General features: G+C 44.1%; 1 protein-coding gene across 1 annotated transcript; it reads left to right on the top strand.

Moving 5' to 3' along the window:
• The first annotated feature begins 366 nt into the window (after positions 1-366).
• LOC119247208 (aldo-keto reductase family 1 member B10-like) lies at positions 367-20,045 on the top strand. The gene is made up of 10 exons (XM_037513465.2): positions 367-475; positions 3,901-4,068; positions 5,465-5,581; positions 6,837-6,914; positions 11,626-11,748; positions 12,016-12,122; positions 13,899-13,980; positions 14,618-14,701; positions 15,305-15,387; positions 19,779-20,045. Exons 1-10 carry the CDS (start codon positions 410-412, stop codon positions 19,819-19,821), a joined length of 951 nt encoding a protein of 316 aa, XP_037369362.1. The 5' UTR covers positions 367-409; the 3' UTR covers positions 19,822-20,045.
• The last annotated feature ends 4,026 nt before the right edge of the window (positions 20,046-24,071 follow it).

Below are 24,071 nucleotides of genomic sequence, written 5' to 3' on the forward strand. Positions count from 1 at the left end.
TGCAACATATAATTAAACATAATCCTAAATAATATCTGGAGAATATTAGCACCTGAAGACCTTGTCCAGCAGATGCATAGGTATTTGCATACTCTAGGGGGGAAGAATTTAAAAATGTTGAACAACTTATAGGATCAAATTAACACACTCATGCTTTTGTTTTCCATTTATTCAACTAGCAAAAGAAAATGAAATGCCACAAAATCTCTTGTCATGCTCATAAAGTAATCTGTGCCTTTTATAGCTGGAACTTTGGACAAGTTCATTAGCATAATCAGACTTCACACAGGCTGGCAGGCTTCCTGTTCATGCAGGCACACCCCAGCCTCTAGCTCCTCCCTCTGAATCTAGGCTCAGGCTATTAAATAGGACACATCACTTGCCTGCACAGAACCATTCTGCCCCCACCATGGCTACCTTCGTGGAGCTCAGTACCAAAGCCAAGATGCCCATCGTGGGCCTGGGCACCTGGCAGGTAAATATGCTACTCTTTGGACACCTGTTCCCTTCCAGGGACTTTGGGGCAATTTTCTCTTCTGCATCAATAGGAGAGGTTGGGTGAGTGAGAGTTGAGTTCCAGAACCAGGACCAGGGTTGCTTTCCTTTCTCACGGCTGGTCCACACTGCAAGGTTCCAAGACTGGCTTCTTGCATTCTTGGTGAGCACTTTCAGATTCAGATTGCAAGTAGTTGCTAGCCTTGAAAAAAACACACCCATTTATAGGGCAGCTCCTCTCCCAGCAGCTTTTTCCCCTTCACTCCCCTTGCTCTAGGAAGGAAGTAGGTGCTCCTGGGAAGTAGGTGGTGGTAGTGGGTGCATTTCAGCTGCTCAAGCCTGCAGAGCCTCTCCAGGCTCCTGGTTTGGGATCAGCACTGGAACTAGATTCCAGGGGATGCCAGTGCACTGTAACCTGAGAACACTGTCCACCTGGGATGGTCCCAACCACGTGTGCTAACAGCGTGTTGCAAAACCCAGTAAGATGTTTCCCAGGTTCAATGAGGCCTGCCGCCTGTGTTAAGATGCCTGCAACTATCTTAGGATGCATTTAAAATGTTTCGCATCATTTTCCATCTGCTTTCTTACTATTTCCATAATGACAGTACCATCCTAACTAGTTACCAGTGTTAAATGGAAATAAAATCTCAATGATAGGGCCTCCCCGGTGGCACAGTGGTTGAGCGCTGGGTTGCGAAACTGTCCACAGCCTCTGCAGCGCCAGTTCGATCCCTGGCCACCGGGCAAGGGTCCCACATGGCATGCAGACCTCTCCTGCCTCCCGCTGCTCCCCTCAGCAGTGTACTTCGGTCCTTCTGCCTACTCTGCTCCCTGCTCTGGCTCTGGTGAATTCTCTCACCCTCCCGCGCTTCTGACTGTACCCAGTGCTTGTATAAATAAATAAATAAATCTTTTTAAAAAAAAATCTCAAAGATAGTTAGACAAAGAGTATGTTAATCACAGTGAGGATTTGAACCCTGGATGCAGTTCCACAGATTTTACTCTGCAAGAACTGTTTCTATAAACACAAGTTAAAATTTAGTTTAATAGATAGGAGCTGTGAGTCACTGATAATTGAAAATTGTAATTACTTTTGATTAGGGGCCTTCTGCTTCTAAGTTACCTGGGTCCCCAAGGTTAGATCTTCTTGGTCTGGCTCCTTAGTCATTGGTGGGGGTGCAGAATAGCTTTCTCTGAAAGCATCAGATTTTGCATGTCTTCTAGCTTCAGACTTCTTGTCCATGCAGATGACCCTGCTCTCCGGTCTACCTGACCAGGGAGAGGCCATTTTCCCAGAACGTTTACAGTGTGTTCACACCAGCAGCTGTCTTTGAATTTGTCCAGATGTAAAATAAATCATCCAGTACCCTTCTGGGTTCTTCTTGGGCTGGAGGAATAATCAAAACAGCATCAGATGGGTGAGCAAAGGAAAAACAATGAATTTAATAATGTGCATGTGGAAAATTCACCTGGTTGTAAATTTTAAAGAAAAACAAAGTGGATCAGGAATATTTATCTTGCATTTTAGGACCTGGGGCTTTCAAGGACAGAGAGGGAGAGACTTTACATGATAGACAAGAAGGGGGTGATTTCATCCTTACTCTGAGAGTACAGATGAGATTCTTAGATAGCGAGAGCATGCTTACAGATAAACACAGAACTGGATGAGACCCCAAACTACATTCTTCTGGGTCATAAAAGGGGGAACAGTGACAGCTTCTTTGAGTAAAAAAAGGGCAGAAGCTTAGGACATATTGATCTCCTCTTTGATTAGGAAGGATAAAGGCCTTGGGCAAGAACGAAAGCTTCCCTTAGCCTGCAGGGTCCCTCTCTGCTCTCAATCCATTCTTTTCTTTTCTTTTCTTTTTTTAAAAGATTTATTTATTTATTTGTTTATACAAGCACTGGGTACAGTCAGAAGCGCGGGAGGGTGAGAGAATTCATCAGAGTCAGAGCGGGGAGCAGAGCAGGCAGAAGGACCAAAGTACACTGCTGAGGGGAGCAGCGGGCGGCAGGAGAGGTCTGCGCGCCATGTGGGACCCGCCTCCGGTGGCCAGGGAGCAGCCGGGGATTGAACTGGTGCTACAGAGGCTGCGGGCAGCCTTGCAACCCAGCGCTCAACCGCTGTGCCACTGTTAAGTAATGGTAATGGACCACCTGAGGCTCCTGAGGCCTTGATTAAGCCTAAATTCTCATATCAAGGTGACTAGAGGCTTCTCTGGGCCTGCTGAGAAAAACCTATCTGACTTTTGGGTGGGGTGGGGTGTGGAGACTAACCCCACAAGATTCCTCCTTTTCTCGGCTCCCTCTGCCAATGTCCTATTCCATGTCCTCACCATCTTAGTCCCAAGACTTGGTCATTCCTAAAAGCATTCTTGGTCCAGGGTGTGAGCAGATCAATTCCAGTTTGATTTTGTTTCAGCTTCTTTTGCTGGAACAGGGTTATTTTAATCCAAACCAGAACTTTGACTTGACAGATGTGACAAAGCATCACTTCCACACCATCAGTGAATCTGTTCATGCATATAAATTTATGGGAAAAAAAAAAACTGTTTTCAGAATTTCCTAAGTAGAGGTGAAGGTTAGGAAAGGAACCATTTCTGAAGACTCAGGGATGGTATCATTTTAGATATTACATATTCCCCAGTGACGGTAGAACAGGGTACAGTGGTAGAGTGTCACCCAGGTTTCTGAATATTTATTCAAAAGAGAATAGGTTTAAAAAAATTGTGAAAAATCACTATTTAAGTGCTCTATTTTTTATTGTTTGATTTGTCTAGATTAGACAGAATGTGGAATTTCTCATATTTCCCCCTCTCTATTCTTGCCTTAAAAGGACAAAACAAATTATTCTTACAACGTTTTCTATTTCTCCTTTTTCTGAACGGTAGTTACATAGTGGTTTGTACCCACTATCCCTTCGTGTGGCAGTTACACAATGACCACGCCAGGCTGAATGGTCACTGTTTCCAACAGGCAGCAAGGTCAAGGGCAATTATGTGCTCTGCTCAGGCCACACACCTGGCGGGATGAGTCTGCACTTCTGCTGTAAGGACCACTTTTCTTCTGAGAGTTTCTCTAGGTTATTTTAGAATCTCGCCTTCAGCCTGGTCCTTAGAAAGGGTTGCAGTAGAAGCCATCTGTGTCTTCCACACCCTGGGGACATCCCCAGGCTGGAGAGTAGACCTAGATTTAGAAGCAAATGGCTTTTTTAGCCAGGCTTGGACATGAGGCTTTCGTCCTAAAACCAATTCACTTTCCTTCGCTCACTTGTGAAAAGTTTTCTCAAGTGCGCTTCCTCCCTGGTGTGGAGTCTAGGTCTGGAAGAGCTGGGCTGTGTCAGAGATCCTATTCCAGATGGTCTGGGAATAAGGGTTTGTGATGGTCTTTTCTTCTTCCTTGAAGTCTCCCCCAGGCAAAGTCAAAGAGGCCGTGAAAGCGGCCATTGATGCAGGATACCGCCATATTGACTGCGCCTACGTCTATGAGAACGAGAAAGAGGTGGGGGAGGCCATCCAGGAGAAGATTCAAGAGAAGGCGGTGAAAAGGGAGGACCTGTTCATTGTCAGCAAGGTGTGGAGGGCTCATTGGATGGGAGGATTGCACTTCAAGGCAGGCAGAAGTACTGGGACTTCTGACAGAAGCACCCAGAATTCTGCAAACCTTTCCTCGAAGTAACTCACATCACTTCTCCCAGCCCTCTTTATTGTTGCCTTTATGCCATCTTTGGACACAAGCATGTCCTCTCTAGGCCATTGGTATGTGGAGGTATCTCTGTACTGCCCCTCGCCCCCCAGTTGTTTTTACCCTGGTGGGGATGGCTCTGTTAAGCATAGTGGTGCCCTTGATCTCCCTGCGCCCCATAAGTGGGATCCACCTGTTCCATGACAATTCAAAGGCTAAGGGTACAATGCAGAATGGTCCCAAACCCCACCTTTTAGCACTGTGTTCTCAAAAGCTGTGTCCCAGAGGTTCTCAGTCAGGGGATATTTTGGAAAATAGTGGGAGTGTTTTTTATTGTCACTTATGACTGTCATTCAGTTCTGTGTAGTAAAGGGTCAGTTACAAATATTTTATGTTTTAAAAAAAGGGTTGTTTGGGTGAGAGGGTGAAGTCTTATAATTACCTTGCTGAAAATCACTAGTTACAGATATTTGGAGAACTCATGTATCATCCGAAGGAGCAAATAGGCCTCACAGCTTGCAGTAGTGGAGTCTGGATAAACTCTTTATTGAGCCATCACTTGGGGCCTCTAGGTTTGGGGATGTGGGAGTACAAACAGAGGACCATATGCTTAAGGATGATTGAGATTTAGAAGCTAGACATGCTTCCTGTCCTCACAGAGTAACCAACAGAATAAATTACCTGTGTTCAACACTTAAGAAATGTCATTGGCTGGCTGAGCACCAGGTGATCTTGTAGATCTGAATCTTGCATCTCAATTGACTTGACTACTGTGAGTCTGCAAATCCTAAGCGGCCTGTTCGGCTGCAATTTTCGTTATCCACAGTTCTGCATTCCTATATGAGGTCAATCAGTCAGAGCCAAACCTTACAAGGTGATTTTAAAATCAACCAAAAGCTTAAAGCTTGATCACTCTGGGAAGGCTAGGCTTCACAAGGTATGACTGGGGGGGATCCTCACAACCCATGACACTGTAGGTGATAAAGCACGTTTTCTAGTTCACCTCTCCCTTTTCTTTTTGGCCTCCTTCTCCTCACAACTGATGCTGTGTAATTATTCTATCAATAAAAAGGCCAGGAGTTTTCTCTTCAGCAGCATCCTACATTATGTAGACTGCTCCACAACTCCCATTTTTTTTTTTTTTAATCAGTGTTGTGTTGCCTGGTGCAACATGCTATAAATCGTCTTTGCCTTCCATTAGAAATTCAAGGCATCAGTCAAACAGCAGGGAGAACAAGCAGAAGAACTCCCCAGGTCTTGATTCCCTACCCTTTGCACTTTGCAGCTATGGCCTACCTTCTTTGAGAGACCTCTCGTGAAGAAAGCCTTTCAGAAGACACTCCAGGATCTGAAACTGGACTATCTGGACATCTACCTTATTCACTGGCCTCAGGCATTACAGGTTTGAGCTACACCTTGTCCCAATCTTCACTTCCCAAGCAGGTGTTGAAAATAGTATGGAGGCCATGACCGGAGGTTGGGGTGGGCTGAAGCAAGTCTTGCCCCTGGAGACTTGAACTGTAGGGTATCCCAAGGAGACAATGGAGTACAAAGGCTTTGGCCTGGAAGGGAGGCTGCACCATGTGTAGCTGTTGAGATGTCCACCTGCCTAGATTTTTTCTAGATTTTTCTGAGAGAAACTATGACTCCTCACAGTCCAGGTAAGGTGCAACCTCCCTCCACCATTATTCTGATTCCATGCCAAGGGGTGCCCTCCCAGAGGAACTCTTACATAATGACATTTCAGAAAAGGCTCAACTTTTTTGTCTTGTTAACAAAAGCATGCCCCGGGAGTGCCTTCTTGGAAAAAAGCCCAGGTATGGAGGAGGTAGCCAGTCCTGACTAAAGAAACAACACTCCTGGCTTAGGAGCTCCTCTCTCACTGCTTCTGAGTGATGGGAGGGGCCCGAAAGCCCAGTTTTCTCACCTCCCGACCAGTGAGGTGATGATGGGGGGCCATTCTCAACTCTAAGGTTCCTGATGCTTCAAGAATAAAAGTTGGCTGGTAACTTTTCCAGTAAACCACTCCTTTGTAAATGAATCCTTTCTTTTTTCTAAAGATTTATTTATTTATGCATACAAGAACTGAGGTACAGGCCAGAGGTGTGTGGGGGTGAGAGGATTCACCAGAGACAGAGTTGGGGACAGAACAGGCAGACTGACTGAAATATACTGCTAAGGGGAGCAGCAGGAGACTCAGGAGAGGTCTGTTGCACCATGTGGGTCACCTCCCTTGCCCAGGGATCGAACTCATTCTCCAGTGACTGTGGACAGCTTCACAGTGCTGCGTCTTAACCCCTTGCACTACCAGGGAGGCCCCTGGAAGTGAATCCTTACCAGGTAGTTTGGAAATTGAAGGTTTCCTCAAGTGTACAAGGGATCAAGGTGTGTGCTGTGAATGCCCATGCTGGTGATGGTGGCTTTTGGAATGGCTAACAATAGATTTCAAAGTCAATCCAGCAGTTTCTAAATTACACAAATTTTTATATATTGGATAGATTTAGATTTTTTTAAAACTGAAGTTTATATTCCTGAGCTTGAAAAAAATGTATATGTGTTTGAGGGTGTTTAGCATGAGTTAGGATCCTGAAACCTCATTTTTCAAAATCAGGTGTTCAGATGTGCAATGTCCTAAGCATTCTGTTCTGCATTCACAGGCTGGAAAGCAATTTTTACCCAAAGATGATAAAGGCATTGTCCTCCCCGGTAAAGGAAACTTCTTGGATGCCTGGGAGGTAAGTTCTATCTTCTTCTCTTCTCAGTGTGCTGTGAGTGAAAACTTCCCTTCAGCCATCCCAAGGGTGTACCCCAGTGTGAACAAGCCAGGTACTTGATGCTATTTAATTACATCATCATCTTTGGTTTGGGGGTCCATTGAATACCAATGTGTTCAAGGGCTCAGACTGACTCCTCAGATGAGACTGGAAATAGAATCTATCTCAATTTGAAAGACATATGCTATTGTGAAGCCTAGGAGAGAGATTTGGAAGACAGGTATTGCCCTGGGTCTGTGTGGTTTTTATTAGCTGAGTGACATCGGTGTTATTTGACTTATTGACTCCTTGGTTCAGTTTCACTTAAAAAAAAAATCTTACAATGTTATAAATCAGTATCTTTTAGGAAGTGGTCATTTAAAGATTAAAGAAGCTAATGTCTAAAGTCCATCTGTGCAATGGACTTTAGTCATTCAGCCCTATGAGGCCGGTACCATTACCATCCCCATTTACAAGCAAAAAAATTGAGAACTAGGAGGCTGGTGACTGTTACCTTTGTGGCAGGCCTGGGTTTGGGTCTATCCATCACCAAAGTCTAACCACCAAACCACTCAAATTCCTCACATGACACTTGGTACACAGTGAATACACTAGCTCATATACCAGAGGATATGAATGCCCCACTTTTCAGATGCAGTAATAACCCATTCTGCATAATTCCTATTCCAAACTGAATGAAGGGATGAAGATGTTTCTCAGATAAATTTTTCTGAAATCACTGTAACTTCTTATAAATACTAGTAGAGAATAAAGTGAATGAAAGTTATAAATGAATAGTGACAAGTCCAAGAGTGAAAGGCATTTTTCCCATTTTGGGTGTACTATTGCTTGCAGTTATGAGTTTGTTGACATTAAGTCTTTGACATTAAATCAACTGGACATTAAGTCTTTACTTTCTGAAGAGCTTACCATCAATATGATTAAATTAAACATAATTTTCTTGGCATTGTCCAAAGGTATTTATCTGTAAGTACAACATTCTTGCTGTTTTGAAATTTATTTATTTATTTATTTATTTAAAAAGATTTTATTTATTTATTTAATACAAGCACTGGGTACAGTCAGAAGCATGGGAGGGTGAGAGAATTCACCAGAGCCAGAGCAGGGAACAGAACAGGCAGACTGACAATACACTGCTGAGGGGAGCAGCGGGCGGCAGGAGAGATCTGTGCTCCATGTGGGACCCTCGCCTATCGGCGGGGATCGAACTGGCGCTGCAGCTTCGCAGCCCAGGGCTCAACTGCTGCGCCACTGGGGAGGCCCATTGCTGTTTCGAAATTTAACAACCAGCCATAAGACAATTTAGATAGTAAAATTGATTTGCTAACTGAGGGAATGGGTGATAAGCCAAAAAGTCATCATTATGTAATTGTGATATTAGCAGAGTTGGAAGGGAATTACCTTTGGCAGGTAGGTCATTAAACTTGCTTAGTAGCAACAGAAGCCTCTTAAAAGGAAGTATGGAGAAAGTTACCTGGATTTCCATGAGTAGATGTGTAAACTGTTATGAGGCTCTCTGGGTTCTACGAAAAAGGGAGAAAAAGTCCAAAACGCTGTAGTCCTGATAAAGACCTTCAGTGTTATCACTGGATTTACTCTACAAGGCTATGTCATTTGGAGTTATGTTCTACAGGTCAAATTAGCCACAAGAAAAGAGCAATGTATTGTGTAATTCAGCATACTAAATAATAAATTATTGAAATTATAGCTCATGAGCAAGAGATTATACATAGAAGTATATCAAATACTCTTGGGGAAATCTTAAGAAGGCATTCATCTGTCATACATTCCATTATGTTAATTGTATAATTATATATAAATTCATGGTTAAATGTCACAGATCATCATTTCTGTACAAGTCATGAGCTGGTTGAACTCATGTACTGGAAAGAGGATTCTAATGCAGTTGAAAAATAGAATTTTATTTAAGATTTATATATTCTGCGTCTCAATGACCACACAAGTCATTCATTATCCAAGTACATAGTCTTAAGTACTTGTTTGATATATTCACTACAAAAATTATTATGCCTGACCCTTCAACAGAAGTTACTGCCTTCCTTTTGCTGGTGACAAGATGGTAGCTATAAAATGAAACTTAATTCTAGTACTTAACTGTAAAAGAAGATCGACATATTTCTTTTCCTGCCACAAATGGCCTCCTTGTAGAGAAAAATCTCAGGAGTGATAAATTAATGATCAATATAATGATTTATGTACATGGACTCAATACAGTAACTGTTTTTTATATTCGTAAGAATGAAAGTTGTGGCAGTACCTATGACATAGCTTACATTGCCTAAGATTTCAGCAGATTCGACCTTGGTATTAAATTTGATGAGAGAGCTCTGTTAAGTTTATTATCCTTGTAAGACAAGACCTCTGAAATATCTTAGGAATTATGCTTTTTGAAAGGTGAAGAATAGCATACCTCCACAATATTTTGTGGAAGCATGGCTTCCACAGTATTTTTCACACTAGCTCTTAGGATGGGATTAAATGTGATTATTATGTCCTTGTTCTCTGCAAAAAGTACACTGATTTTCACCGTGCTTTCTTTAGCCTTTGAAAGGATTTGAGATAAAATGCTTAATAAAAGATTTGGAAGGCTTTTAAAGGTTTAGATGATCAGCATCAGAGGCAGGATTGAGCATGTAGGTGGAGATGTTCATGTGGAATCACACCCAGCTCAGCAGAAACCTTGACTATCCTACAATAGATGGGAGGAAAAAACTCAAGATACATTGTACACCCAAGTACAACACATCCATGACACACAGAAACTTGTATATACTCACTTGGTGAATTGGGCATTTCACCTCAGGCAAATGATCTCATCAGTTCTAAACTTTGCCCACCGTGAAGACCTAGATCATCTACACCAGTGGTTCTCAACTTTGACTATGCATTAAAATCACTGAAGTAGTTAAAAAATTATCTCCAAGCCAAGGCTACATCCCAGAACGACTTAGTTTATTTTTGTTTTTGAGGTTTTATATTTATTTATTTATTTGTTTGTTTTTATTTTTTATTTTTTACATCATTGTTCATTTTTAAACAATATTTGTAAGAAACTCTGGGGCAGGGGGTTAAATTCCCAGCATTAGTATATTTTAAAACTCTCAAGTGATTCTAAATTGCATCCAAGTTTGAGAACCATTGAAAGAAGTATCCACTCAACACTTCTCGCTCTTACCTGCCCTGAAGCATTTGCTACTTCTTTCCTCCCACACCAGCTCTGTTGTTTAATCTCTTCTCACCAAGTTACTTGAGTCCCAGTCTACACTTCACCCATAAAATCTCCCCAGACAGCTGTGGGCCTTCCTCCTTGACCTTCCTGAATCTCAGCACCACACTTATGTCAAATTATTTGAGGCACCTCAGTGTAGTAACTGTTCCCCAAAAGGAAACCCAGATATTCACTGGGTTCTCAGAAGATGGAAACGCATTGTTTACTGCTATATCCTGAAGACTCCCGGGCAGGGTCTGGGCATGTAATAAATTAATAAAATCACATAGAATTTGGGGCTGCTGATCAACCCAGATGATATTTTTGGGCAAATGCAGAAAAGTACTCCTTGAGGCTAAAATGTATGAAAAGATACCTTTCTTTGGGGTCCATATGGTTTTGTTATAGGACAGGGAGAGGGGCAGCCCAAACCCTGCAAACCTGCCTATTCTAAATGGGTTCTGCCATCCACCGCATCAACACAAAACATATGAGACTTTAATGGGAAGGAACTTTAATAAAACTAGGAAACAATACAGGTAAGGCAAAGAGTCTAGTTTCTAAATGAAGCACCCAAAGTTACCCGTCCCCTCGTGGGTAAAAGTCCATCCATATGGGAATGGCCCAGAGCAAGGCCCCAAAGCCTGCCACAAGTATAAAGCATCTTCCAGTGGGGACCCACAGAAAAGGGTCAGAAACAACCAGACAATTCTGGAGAGAAAAGAGCAAAATCAACATCAAGATAAAAGCTGCCATTGTCACCTCCCCATGGATCACACCCACATGTCACCCAGTCCATGACCAAAAGACAAGCGCAGTTTCTTCACGTGTCTCTGGGCTCCACGTGCCTCCTCCAGGTCTCCTGGCTCCATCCTGCTTCCTTCCTCAGTCTCTTCTGCAGCTTCTCCTCTCCCTGCTCAGCTCCACCCTCCCTTGGGTGGAGCAGGGAACCTCCCCCTTTCCTGGGGACCACCCTGTTACAGTTTCTGTACTAGGGATGATGGTTTGGTAAATGAATGGTTGCTAAATTTCAGCCACCTGCCAGGTTGGGTGCCCCTGCCAGAGCAAGTCTGCATGATCTTTCCCAGTGACTTTGATATTACTGCAAACCAACCCATGATTTCTATGGGACAGAGTGGCCCAGAACCCAGGCAAGTAATGCTTCTTCACATGCTGTGGCCTTTCCTGGAGCTAACCCAGGTCACCCAGGTTTGGGTGAGGGGAAAACATCAAGCAGATAAAATCTTTACTTTTAATTGTGAAGAATGAACTTTAGTTTCATTGGGGTTGGGGGGTGGGGGTGTGTAGAACTAACCCTCGGTGGACATCCATTGGCTGAATTGGAACTTCCTTTCAGTGATTTTCCTCTCCCAAGGAAAGGACCCATCCCAGTGGGGTCCCTGTAACCTCTAGACATGCCCACAGTGTTCCTTTCTATGTCAGGTCATGGAGGACCTTGTGGATGAGGGGCTGGTGAAAGCCATTGGGGTCTCCAACTTCAACCACCTGCAGATTGAAAGACTCTTGAACAAACCTGGACTGAAGCACAAGCCAGTGACTAACCAGGTAAATTCTGTTCTGCCACAAAGGTTAAGGGTCTAGCCCCATTACTTCTTAAGGGTCTAGCCCCAAAAGCAAATTCAATGTCATGTGCTGCGTCTCACCTCAGGGTCAGTTACCGGGACATTTTGTGAGCTGGTCTTGGGGTCTGCTTTAGCAAGACTCGCCGTGGGTGGTGTTTGGCCTTTGCTTGGTGATCTTTTTCACGTGGAGAATGCTCTCTCTGAGCAATTCACTCGCTTGCCTAGTGATGGGGGTTGTTTGCTCTTGCAGGTCGAGTGCCACCCATACCTCACGCAGGAGAAACTGATCCAGTACTGTCAGTCCAAGGGCATTGCTGTCACTGCTTATAGTCCTCTGGGGTCCCCGGACAGACCTTGGTAAGGCTTCTAAGTGATCTTTGATGCTCTTATAAAATTATTTTCAAATTGGTTAGTGTTGGTATGAAACTCTAAGTCATCAAAAAGGAAAATGCCTAAGGCAATGTGCCTGGCTCATGCAATCAGTGGGGAGGTGTGGGGTGGGAGGAAAGGAATTAAAAGAAAACAAAACAGCAACATGCCTAAAGCTCTGGGAATACCCCTGTTCTGCTGCCAGCACTCGGCCAGCCTTTGCCAAATGCCGAGGGTGGGCACACAGGTAAGACACAAAGTTTTCAGGTCCACCTGCCTTGTCTCCCACATGAAGACTAGGACAGTCATTGTGTTATAGGACAGGGAGAGGGGCAGCCCAAGCCCCGCAAACCTGCCTATTCTAAATGGGTTCTGCCATCCGCTGCATCAACACAAAACATAGGAGACTTTAATGGGAAGGAACTTTAATTAGGAAACAATACAGGTAAGGCAAAGAATCTAGTTTCTAAATGAAGCACCCAAAGTTACCCGTCCCCTCGTGGGTAAAAGTCCATCCAAATGGGATTGGCCCAGAACAAGGCCCCAAAGCCTGCCGTAAGTCTAAAGCACCTTCCACTGGGGACCCACAGAAAAGGGTCACAAACAACTGGACAAGCCCAGAAGGAAAAGAGCAAAATCAACATCAAGATAAAAGCTGCCATGGTCACCTCCCCACGGGTCTCACCCACATCTGTGTCACCCCGTCCACGACCAAAAGACAAGCGCAGTTTCTTCACGTGTCTCTAGGCTCCATGCGCCTCCTCCAGGTCTCCTGGCTCCATCCTGCTTCCTTCCTCAGTCTCTTCTGCCGCTTCTCTTCCTGCTCAGCTCCACCCTTCCTTGGGTGGGGCAGGGAACCTGGAACCTCCCCCTTTCCTGGGGACCACCCTCTTACAATTGGAGGCAATATTCCTCCATATGGAAGACGAAGTCATTTTTGGAGTTGTTGGGTTCAAAGAGTGGGGTCCTTGGGGTCACTCTGAAAAGAAGTTTTACCAGAGCTTCCCTTTCAGCGGCACTGGCCAGTTTCCCAGATGAGATTCTCCACGACACAGAGACGTTGGTTAAATCCAAAAGGGCAGGTTCATTATAAAAGGGAGAGAAGAATAAAGGACACTTGCATAGACACAAGCAGACAGAAAGAGCTTCCCCGAAAGGGACAGATTTGCTGAGAGAGACCTGCATGGTCAACAGGCAGGCGGACTTGAGGGGAGCTTCCTCTGTGGAAGGAGGTCAGGGAGGAGAAGACCTGGCATGGACACAGGTCACGGGCAAGCAGGAAGGCTGCTGCCCTGTGGAGGGACAGAGAGTTGGTGAAAATGAGCACCTGCATAGGCACAGGTGGGCAGAAGGCCTGTTGCCCCATGCCTGAACAGAGATTGCACTGAGATAATATTCTCCTTGGGAGGGGCTCACTCCTTCCTGGAGTGGTTTGTTTGCTGTTGATTTTGGGTAACTATGTAGAATTTGAAAGGGACTGGAGATTCTACAATGGCCTTGATCTCCATATCTTCACCTCCATCGGCGCCCTATGACACTAATAGCATCTGACTCTTTGCTTGGGTCTGTGCCTTGGCTCCTAGGAGTTTTGGTTCCCAGAGCTGGTTTATTGACTGTGCTAATCACTTCTACCTTCTCCTCCAGCTCCCTGCATGGTGTGAGCCAGGTTTCTGTTCTTGTGACACCTCCTTTCCAGCTTTTCTATCCTTACCTCCATCAGTAGCCCAAGATGATCATCCACATCAGCCATCTCTCTACCTCCAGGGCCAAGCCAGATGAACCTTCCCTACTGGAGGACCCCAAGATTAAGGAGATTGCTGCAAAGCACAAAAAGACCTCAGCTCAGGTACAACATGCTCACTTGCTTGTTTGCTTGGTGGGTTTTGGGTTTTTAGCCCCAGCAAATCAGTCTTGTATTTCATTCCTTGCGTTGCCTATTTATCTCCTCAAAGAGGAAGAAAATAAGAAAGAAAATCCACTGTTTGGACTTTCAGGAAATAAAACAGTTGGTGTTGAAACATGGATAGCATCTGTCCGACAGCTTCCTGAGCTCCCCTCGCCTCACCCCCACCAGCGATAAGCTCAAGCTTTTGGAGCAGAGAGATTGGGGTCCAGGTCCCATTTCCACTTCTTGTCAGCCCTATGACCCCAAACACTGCCCCAAGTCACTTTCTTTGTTTATTAATAGGGAAATCATAGGGTGTGGTGAGGATTAAGGGAGATACTGTGTTAATCACTTCTGCCTCCTCCTCTAGCTCCCTTCATGGCGTGAGCCAGGTTTCTGGTCTTGTGGCACCTCCTTCCCAACTTCTCTATCCTTACCTCCATCAGTAGCCATGGTGATCATCTTCATGCATGCATCTACGTATTGTGAAAGGGCATAGTCAATATTGGCTGTTGTTACTACTAAAGATACAGGCATTTCTTTCAGCAGAGGGAGTGGTTCTTGGGTAAGTGGAAACACGATGTCCCTTTCTGTGCAGATTCTGATCCGGTTCCTCATCCAGAGGAATGTGGTCGCGATCCCCAAGTCTGTGACCCCAGCACGCATCATTGAGAACTTTAAGGTAAGATTCTGGCCCTGGTTTTCCTCGGTGGAGAGGGGACTCTCTCACCAGGCTACTCATCCCAGCCTTGTGCTGTCTGTGGGCCCCACCTTCTCCCCACCAACCTCTCACCTCTCAGGCAGGAAATTGACCTCAGTAGAGCTGAGATCCTGTGGGCCAAGGATGTGCTGGGGGAGCAGCCAGTGATGTTCTGACAGACTGAGCCCAGCTGTGCCTCTCTCCACCAAAGAGAGATGAACTGTGGTTGCCCCTGAGCATGTGAGCCATGGTCCATACCCCAAAGCCAACTGTCCTGGCCTAAACACTCCCAGCAGCAGAGGAGGTGTGAGTAGCGCTTGAAGCCCAGTCTTTCTGGAAGAGCCCATAAGTCCACTAGGGAGCACTCATGTGCATACCCAGCATAATGCCTGTGGGCCTGCTGTCCTCCCCTTTGTGACACTAGACCCAATAAATGCTGCAGTCTTTCCATAAGACCTCACATAGAGCCAAATTCATAGCCAGTGACAGAGTGAGAGAAATACGTGTGGCCAGTGGTGCTATGGAGAGAACCTCTTTCCTGGCCAGAGTGGATGGAGATCATGTTTGGGATTCTTGCTTTTCCAGGTGTTTGACTTTCAGTTGAGTGATGAGGAGATGGCGACCATCTTCAGCTTCAACAGGAACTGGCGGTTATGCGACACACAGTAGTAAGTGGCACTGGGTCATGGTAACGAGGAGGGGAGTCAATTTTGAAAATTGTAATTGGGGCATGCAGGAATCATGAGGAAAGACACAGCCCCAATTTACTGTGTACTATCTGAAATTCTGGGTGTAGAGCTAGAATTTTTTTTTAAAAGATTTATTTATTTATACAAGCACTGTTAGGGGGAAAGGATGTTTTGAGCTAATCCCATACACGCTTTGTGGACTCCACCCCCATTCCAGACCAAAGTCATTAAGACATTGGGAAAGACAAATCCCATCACCACCAAAGGGAAGGTGGCTGGGACCTGAGGGTGGAGTTAAGCAGCCAGGTTGGGTATAAAAACCAAACACATGGGCCTTGGGTTCTCGCTCTGTCGCTCGCCTCCTGGCTTCACAGCTCCTGGTTTGTGGCCAGCTCTCAGAGTGCCATTTGGGATTCCAGATCGGCGGATTGGGTAGGATGCATTTAAAACTTTTTTATCATTTTTTTTTCCTGAGCTGTACATTTCCTCATTTGCCTTTCCCTTGTAAATAAACCTTTTATTAACCTTTCGTGTGTGCCTGCAGTAGAGCATTGATAAGTTCTTCTAAGCGCGCGGGTGAGGACCCACATTCAGGCACCCCGTTTTGTATTGGGGCTGCCCTATAACAGTTTGGCGCCCAGCATGGTTTCCAAGTTACACCGCGGTTGACCAGCCCAAAGTAACATTCCTTGCATTGGTCACCATAAATGGTGACAAAAAGTGAAAGGGGGGGAATTGTTAGGGGGAAAGGATGTCCTGAGCTAATCCCATACAGGCTTTGTGGACTCCACCCCCACTCCAGACCAAAGCCATCAAGACATTGTGAAAGACAAATCCCGTCACCACCAAAGGGAAGGTGGCTGGGACCTGAGGGTGGGGTTAAGCAGCCAGGTTGGGTATAAAAACCAAACACGTGGGCCTTGGGCTCTCTCACTCTGTTGCTCACCTCCTGGCTCGCAGCCAGCTCTCAGAGTGCCATTTGGGATTCCAGATGGACGGATCAGGTAGGACACATTTAAAACTTTTTCTCCCATTTTTCTCCCCGAGCTGTACATTTCCTCATTTCCCCTTCCCTTGTAAATAAACCTTTTATGAACCTTTCATGTGTGCCTGCAGTAGAGCATTGATAAGTCCTTTTAAGCACGCAGGTGAGGACCCACATTCAGGCACCCCGTTTTGTATCAGGGCTGCCCTATAACAGCACTGGGTACAGTAAGCATGGGAGGGTGAGAGAATTCACCAGAGCCAGAGCAGGGAAAAGAACAGGCAGACTGGTGAAGTACACTGCTGAGGGGAGCAGCGGGCGGCAGGAGAGGTCTGCACGCCATGTGGGACCCTTGCTGGTGGCCAGGGATCAACACGGCACTGCAGAAGCTGCTGGCAGCTTCGCAGCCCAGCGCTCAACTGCTATGTCACCAGGGGAGACCCCTAGAACTAGAATTTTAAGAGAGAAACATTCATTCCTTCACGCAATAAATATTTACTAAGCATCTACTATGTGCCAGACACTTTCTAAACACTTGGGATATTACACTAGACAAAGTTCCTGCCTTCACAGGCTTACATTCTAGGAAGGAAGAACAGAAGAAGTTAATTCAAAATACATATGACAATTAAGAATGAATCCTACAACTGACAAACAAAATAGTCAGATGATATTATCTGGCTTCTCTATTCTGTTCTATTCTAACTTCTCTATCGAGGGAATGCAAAAATAAATCAAAATATATGTCAATAGTAAGAAAAGCTAGACAGAAAAATAGAGTGAAATAAAGTCAGTAGAAAGAGGCAAATGTGGTGGAATTGATACTTTAAACAGGGTGAGTCTGGGGAAGCTTTGCTGATAAGGTGACAGTTGAGCAGAAATGAGAAGGAAGTGAGAATGGGCCTTGTGGTTATCTGGGGAAGAACATTCTAGGCAGTGAAAACAGTAAATGCAAAAACCCTGAGGTGGGATTATGTTTAGAGGCTTCAAAGAAGGAGGCCAGTAGGACCGGAGCAGATGAATGAGAGGCAATGAGGTTAGATAGGTGACTGGGGCTCAGAGCATGCCAAGTGGAACAGGTCAGGGAAAGGATTTGGTTTTAGTTTAGAGACAGCTGCGACACCATTGGAGATTATGAGCAAGTGGAGAAAGATGATAGACTTATGTTTTAAAAGGAAACAGTGAGACATGTAAGGCATTATGGGTTCTGTAGTTTGCTGGTTTATGCAGATGCGGGTACACCTTAGCCTCCCAACCTCATTTACCTGGGGTTCTGGTTAGTTCTTAGTTCAGCTTTAACTGATGCTTTATTTGATTTCTCTATATTCCACATTCAAGTGGCACCATCTGGTATGGCTTTCTCATTTGGTCTTTTTTCACTTAGCACAGTACCCTCCAGCTCCACCCATGTTGCCACAAATGGCAAGAATTTATCTTTTTTGATAGCTGAGTGGTATTCCCTTGTGGTATTCCCATACCACATCTTCCTGATCCACTCATCTGTATTTGGGCACTTAGGTTGTTTCCATAACTTGGCTATTGTAAATAGTACTGCAATGTACATAGAAGTGCATATATCCCTTTCAGTTAGTGTTTTTATATTCTTTAGGTAGATAACTAGGAGTGGAATTGCTGAGTTGTATGGCAGATTCACTTTTAATCTTTTAAGAAACATCTGTACTGTTTCCCATGGGGTCTGGACCAATCTACAGTTCTATCAACAGTGTAAGAGGGTTTCCTTTTCTCAACACTCTTGTCAGCACTTGTTAATTTTGGTCTTTATAATGTGGGCCATTCTCACAAGTGTGAGGTAGTGAGTTTTAATTTGCATTTCCCTGATGGTTAGTGATGAATATTTTTTCATGTTCCTCTTGGCCATCTGTATGTCACCTTTGGAGATGTGCCTACTTATTTCTTCTGTCCATTTCTTGATTGGGTTATTTTTCTTTTGTTGAGTTGTATGAGTTCTCTGTAGATCTTTGCTATAAAATCAAATGCCTCATAAAAAGGGGGGGGGAGCAACTTCACCTTAAATTATTTAAATCTTTAATAAGCATTTGAGAAAAGGTAATCATTCCTGTTAAGTGATGGTTCTAAATGATCTATTAATATTTCATCAATACTGATTACTTTGTCTGATTAAATTTCAAAGATATTTGTCTTTGGGAAGGTGAGCTGTGGCGGTTGGGACTGCCAGGTTCCCAGTTTAACTTAATCAAGACAACTTGATTGTCTTCCACAGTTTTTAAAAAATAATAATAATAATTTCTTAAAATTAAAAAAAAACTATTTCCATATCTCAAACGCTGTTGGCACTTTATGTTATTACATATCCATCCCACACAGCCTTTTCACATCTCACATGTGCTAACTTTGTCGGAGAGGACAGCAAAACAGCAACTACTTGGAATGAAAAGGACATAACAAAAGGTCAGGCATAAAATATGACCTTTCTGGAGATGAAAGTACTTCTCTACGCACCCTTCCAATGAAGACCATCGGGCTCAGGAGTATATTTGCCTAGTTCAAATTCCACTTCTTCCACTTACGGTAGCCACATGACCTTGGGTAGATTTCCTAAATTTCCAAGTTGGTTTCTTTATTCACAACATTGGCATTTACAGCTAACCTCTATTGTGTGTTAACTGAGAATGTACCGGGCATGCTAGCCCTTTGCATGTATTATTAATGCTCACAATAGTCTCAAACTGTTCTATTGATATCCGCCCTCCCCCCCCCCCCCCCGCCCACGGCTCCTCCCCCACCACACACATAGTCTTGTGAGAATGAGAGCAAATACGTAAAAGGCACTTAATGCTTTGCTTAGCACCAGGCTTATCACCAATTTTCTTTACAAGCATATTCTGGTCCCTGCTCACTTCTTGTCTACCCTCCTTCCCAAGCACACCTTTCAGATCAGCTTGATGGAAAGTTGACGTGGGACCCCCCCCCCCTTCTTGTGTCCTTATAGAATCTTGGAGGAAGGAGGCTGAGAAAACAGAAAGACCATAGAACACACTAGATAAGCATACCTATTCTTTTTTTTTTTTTAAAGATTTATTTATTTATGCATACAAGAGCTGGGGTACAGGCCAGAGGTGTGGGGTGGGGGGGAGGTGAGAGGATTCACCAGAGACAGAGTGGGGAACAGAACAGCAGACTGACTGAAATACACTGCTGAGGGGAGCAGCGGACAAGACAGGAGAGGTCTGCCGCGCCATGTAGGTAGCTCCCTGGCCAGGGATCGAACTCATGCTGCAGTGGCTGCGGATAGCTTCATAGTGCTGCGACTTAACCCCTTGCGCCACCAGGGAGGCCACATAAGGATACCTTTTCAACCAGAGTTTAATGTTCTGTATTCCTCTTTCTGCTTGCTTTCCTGCAGCATGTCTCATTTGGATGAATTCCCCTTCCACGCTGAATACTGAAGCTGAGATCCTGGTAAAATCACACTGTTGTTTTTCACCACAATCCTATGTTAACCAAGTTTACCAGAAATCATAGATTCTAAAAGCCAGAGCCTTTACATTGTTGTATGTAGAGCAGTATGTTCTACCAGGAGCAGCTAATCCTTCACCTGATCACAAGGAACTGTGTTAACTGTGAGGATGCAAAGATTTAAAAACAATAAAGAAAAAAAAAAAATAATCAACATGTAGTGAGTTCACTCTGTGCCAGTGCTATTTGAAGTGTTTTTGAATGTGTTTGCTCCTTGGATCCTGCAGCCACCCTTAGAGGGAGGCTGTTGTATTCACATGTCACAGAAGAGGACAGAGGAATGGGGGGGCAAGGAACCCCCTCAAGGACACCCAGGTTGGAAGTGACTGAGCCTGGATTGGAAGGCAGACAGGATCTAGAAGAGCTCAGATGGCTTGTCCTCTTCCTCCGGGGCCTCCTGGGACCTTCCCTGCTTGCCTTTCTCCTCCACATTCTTCCACCCTGTCTCTGGCACGCTGTCGTGCCAAAGCCTCTGGCCCAGCGGTGGCAGAACCTGCAAGATCCACAAAGATGCCTTGAAGGAGAGGTGTGGGGTGTGAATTTCTGGGAATGGGGTGGGAGAGACAGGCAAGTCTGAATAAGCAAAGTTGCTAGGTGAGTCTGAATAGAAAAATGTTTACATTGCCATTAAACTGGAATATTTCTTTATTTTCTATAATAATTTTTTCTTATGGAATAATATAATTATGTAGAAATGTACAAATAACAAAATGAGCATTTGACCTTACAAATTTAAAAAACATGGGCCTCCCTGGTAGCCTAGGGGTTAAGTCTCAGCACTATCATCTCTATGGCCTGAGTTGGATCCCCGGCCAGGGAGCTACCCACATGGCATAACAGACCTCTCCTGTCTCACCCGCTGCTCCCCTCAGCGGTGTATTTCAGTAGATCTGCCTGTTCTGCTCCCCACTCTGTCTCTGGTGAATCCTCTCAACCTAACCCACCCCCCTTCACACACCTCTGGCCTGTACCCCAGTTCTATGCAATAAATAAATAAATAAATAAATAAATCAATAAATGCTGTGTGTACCTATTAAAACATAAACTCCTCTTAAAAAAAAAAACAAATTTTAACAAATGCTAACACTCTGCCATATAGACTTCAAGCTTAAAAAATTATTAACCAAATAAATGGCTACCACCGCAGTGGAGGGTCTCATCCGCAAGTTGGTGAGGTGCTGCCTCTTCCCTTGGCTAGTCATGGATCTACTTGCCCCAGCCCTTACCCTCCTCTATGCTGTACAGTGGGACACTGGAACTGCAGTTCCCGGTCTTCTAGCCCGATGGGCCCCAGCTGGGAGGGCTCCAGGAGAGGTGCAGGGATCCTTGAGTGTCCTTTCATTTGCGGTTGATTCACTGTAACATTGATAAGGGGGAAAGTCCTTGCCTACGTGATTTAAGGACCTGGTTTTGCTGGACATCATTTGATTCAAGTCACAGCTTCCAAGAGCCCGCTGGGATGTTGAGTGAGGGCTTACTCTACTGTTAGAAGATTGCGTAATAGGAGAAGGGAGAAGCCAAAGGTTTCTCTCTCTCTCTCCACCTTGAGTGGCGTCATCAGTGGGAGTCACCTTTCCTCTGTGGTCTCGGCTCTTGCCAGGTAGCCTGCACTGTGATTGGCTCTTATTGGATGGCATGACTTCTGGGATTAGGAAACATGGTGCCCTCATATGTCCTCCATGCGGAAGGCTGCCAGTCTCTTCCAGCAGCTGCTCACCTGAGTCACCTCACCTGTTCTCCCATTTGATAGCCCAGCTCTTCCATCACAGGGCAACTGATTCTTTGAATTAAGAGCCCAGCTTGAAAGATCTTAGGGTGCTGTCTGCTCTCTTGGTTGGACCATGACAGACACATTTCCTACCCACACCGCTATATCTTTACCATTCACTGACACATTCATAAATAATTTATGGGATTGCTTTATGAGCTTTGAAGATTGTGATTATGATTGTGCTTATGATTTCCTTCATTAAAAATCTTAGAGTAGAGGAGAGAAAGATTAGGTTCCTATCAAAGAATTATGTGACCATTTTAGGGGATTTACTTGAATTTAACCAAAGAGAGGTAAATTTTTAAAAAATGATACGGAGAAATGCTGTATAATGAAAATAGATTCCCATGTAGTTCTGATTTTATTTTCCACATTACAACTAAGTGATGGGGACTTAGCAGGCCTCTGCATCCCCAGTCTCACAAATCCAACAAATACAAAGACTGCATCCTAGAGTTTGCTCACTACTTTTGTATTGTTGGGAATAAAGCCACACTAGTCATCATCCAAACCCACAGCCACCACAATGGGAAGAGAATCTAAGGTCCACACTGCAGATGTGTTAAATGAGTTCTTTCTATTCTGTGATTACGTAGGAACTTGCTTAATCTTAGACAGAGGGGATATCTGGGAGAGGGAGGAGGGTGAGACGGAGCAGAGCAAACAGCTGTTGGTGGTGAGTAGAGGGTGTGGGAGTAGATCCTCATGCCCACATGTGTCTCTCCACCCATTGTGCAGGGCTGGGTTGGAGAAATGGGAACCAGTAAACCAGGAGGTCTGGGAGGCCCTGCTCCTGCAAGGCCTAGGAAGCCTCAGGACCAGATTCACCCCATGAGTACAGACCTGCAACCACAAATCACATCTCAGTTGACCATGTATGCACCAGCGGTCCCTGTAGACAGCGTAAGTGTGTTGAATGATACACCGTCTCGGTTTGTGTGATTGTATGCTGTGATGTTCACACAATAACAAAATTGCCTAATGAGGCAAGACTCAGAACCAATCCTGGGCTGAAGTGGCCCATGACTGCACTGAATTTCTGCAAACAGTTGCCAAACTAGCGGGGCCCGCAAGGGACCTGGATCTTTCAGCCATATTCCATAAGGCCCGAGTGCACAGGTCTGCTTTAGCCATTCATTAACCTAGAAATAATTGCATTTTACATGGTGAAAATTTTAAACCCATTTTATTGTATTATTTGGGATTTCATTTTAAAGCACAGCATTGAAAGGAGTACAGATTGAAGAGAGGCTCCCATAAAAAAGCATTTTCAGTAAAATTTGAAGGGGTCCTCCACAGTGAACATTTTTGAATATGGACCTTTTTTTTTTGCTTTAATAATGAGCATGCATGACTATAAAAATGCAAATTGTAAACATAAAAAATATGCCCACCCCAAAAAAAGGCAGTAAGGAAACTTGGGAAAGATCATTTGCCACGAATAAGACAGAAAACTGATTAGTGATTTTTTTTTTTATGATTGAAAGAGCTTATTCAAATCAGTAAGAAAAATCTTAGAAAAATCAAAAGAAAAGTTGGTAGCTGAAAATTGGTCAATGAAATTGTTCATAGTGGCAACAAAAACTGCCTATTAAAACAAGCTATTTCAGCTAATCAGAAAACTTAAAAGGAAAATCTTTTTTTTTAAAGATTTATTTATTTATGCATACAAGAGCTGGGGTACAGGCCAGAGATGCAGGGGGGAGGGTGTTAACAGTTTTATTTTTTCTGTTATGTGGTGACAAGAGCCTTGTGCTTTTGTCATTCTCTTACATGAATTTCAAATTTTTTACAATAGGACATTCACTGTTATAATCAGAGAAGACTTGAATATTTAAAAAATAACAAAGATTCAACACAACTCATCTGTTTACATACCTACCAGGAAAGTTAAATCAAGAAACACTAACAATTCCACTTGAAACTATTTTCATTCAACTGACCTTTCGGCTTTAGGAAAGAAATAGTCTGAATATTCTTGGCAGTGGCATTTGATTACATTTTATTTTAACTTCAATGCACTCTGATTTTGCTCATTTGTTGTCAGGAGAGAAAATGTTCCCAGAAATTCCACAGAAGTTTTTCATTCTTCAACATTTTTAATGAAGCCATTCAGCCCTTTCTAGGCTCAGAATCAGACTCCTGATAAGATAGGGAAGTTGGTAGACACCAAAATTATTAAGACATAAGTCAAGTCTTTGGAGTTACCTCTGAATTTGCACCCCAGAGCCTCTGCTCTTGCTATTCCCATTGTCTGGATACCCTGCCTCGTGTTCTTTAGGTCTTCGCTCATTTATCATCTCAGCGAGACCTCTGTATTAAAATCCTTCCTTCTCCTCCAGCATTTCCCATACCCCTTCTCTGTTTTTTTTCCATAGCATTTTTTATCTAACGTATTACATATTTTAC

This window comes from Talpa occidentalis, unplaced genomic scaffold (assembly GCF_014898055.3).
Source record: "Talpa occidentalis isolate TD23 unplaced genomic scaffold, MPIMG_talOcc4v2.1, whole genome shotgun sequence".
NCBI classification, from domain to species: domain Eukaryota; kingdom Metazoa; phylum Chordata; class Mammalia; order Eulipotyphla; family Talpidae; genus Talpa; species Talpa occidentalis.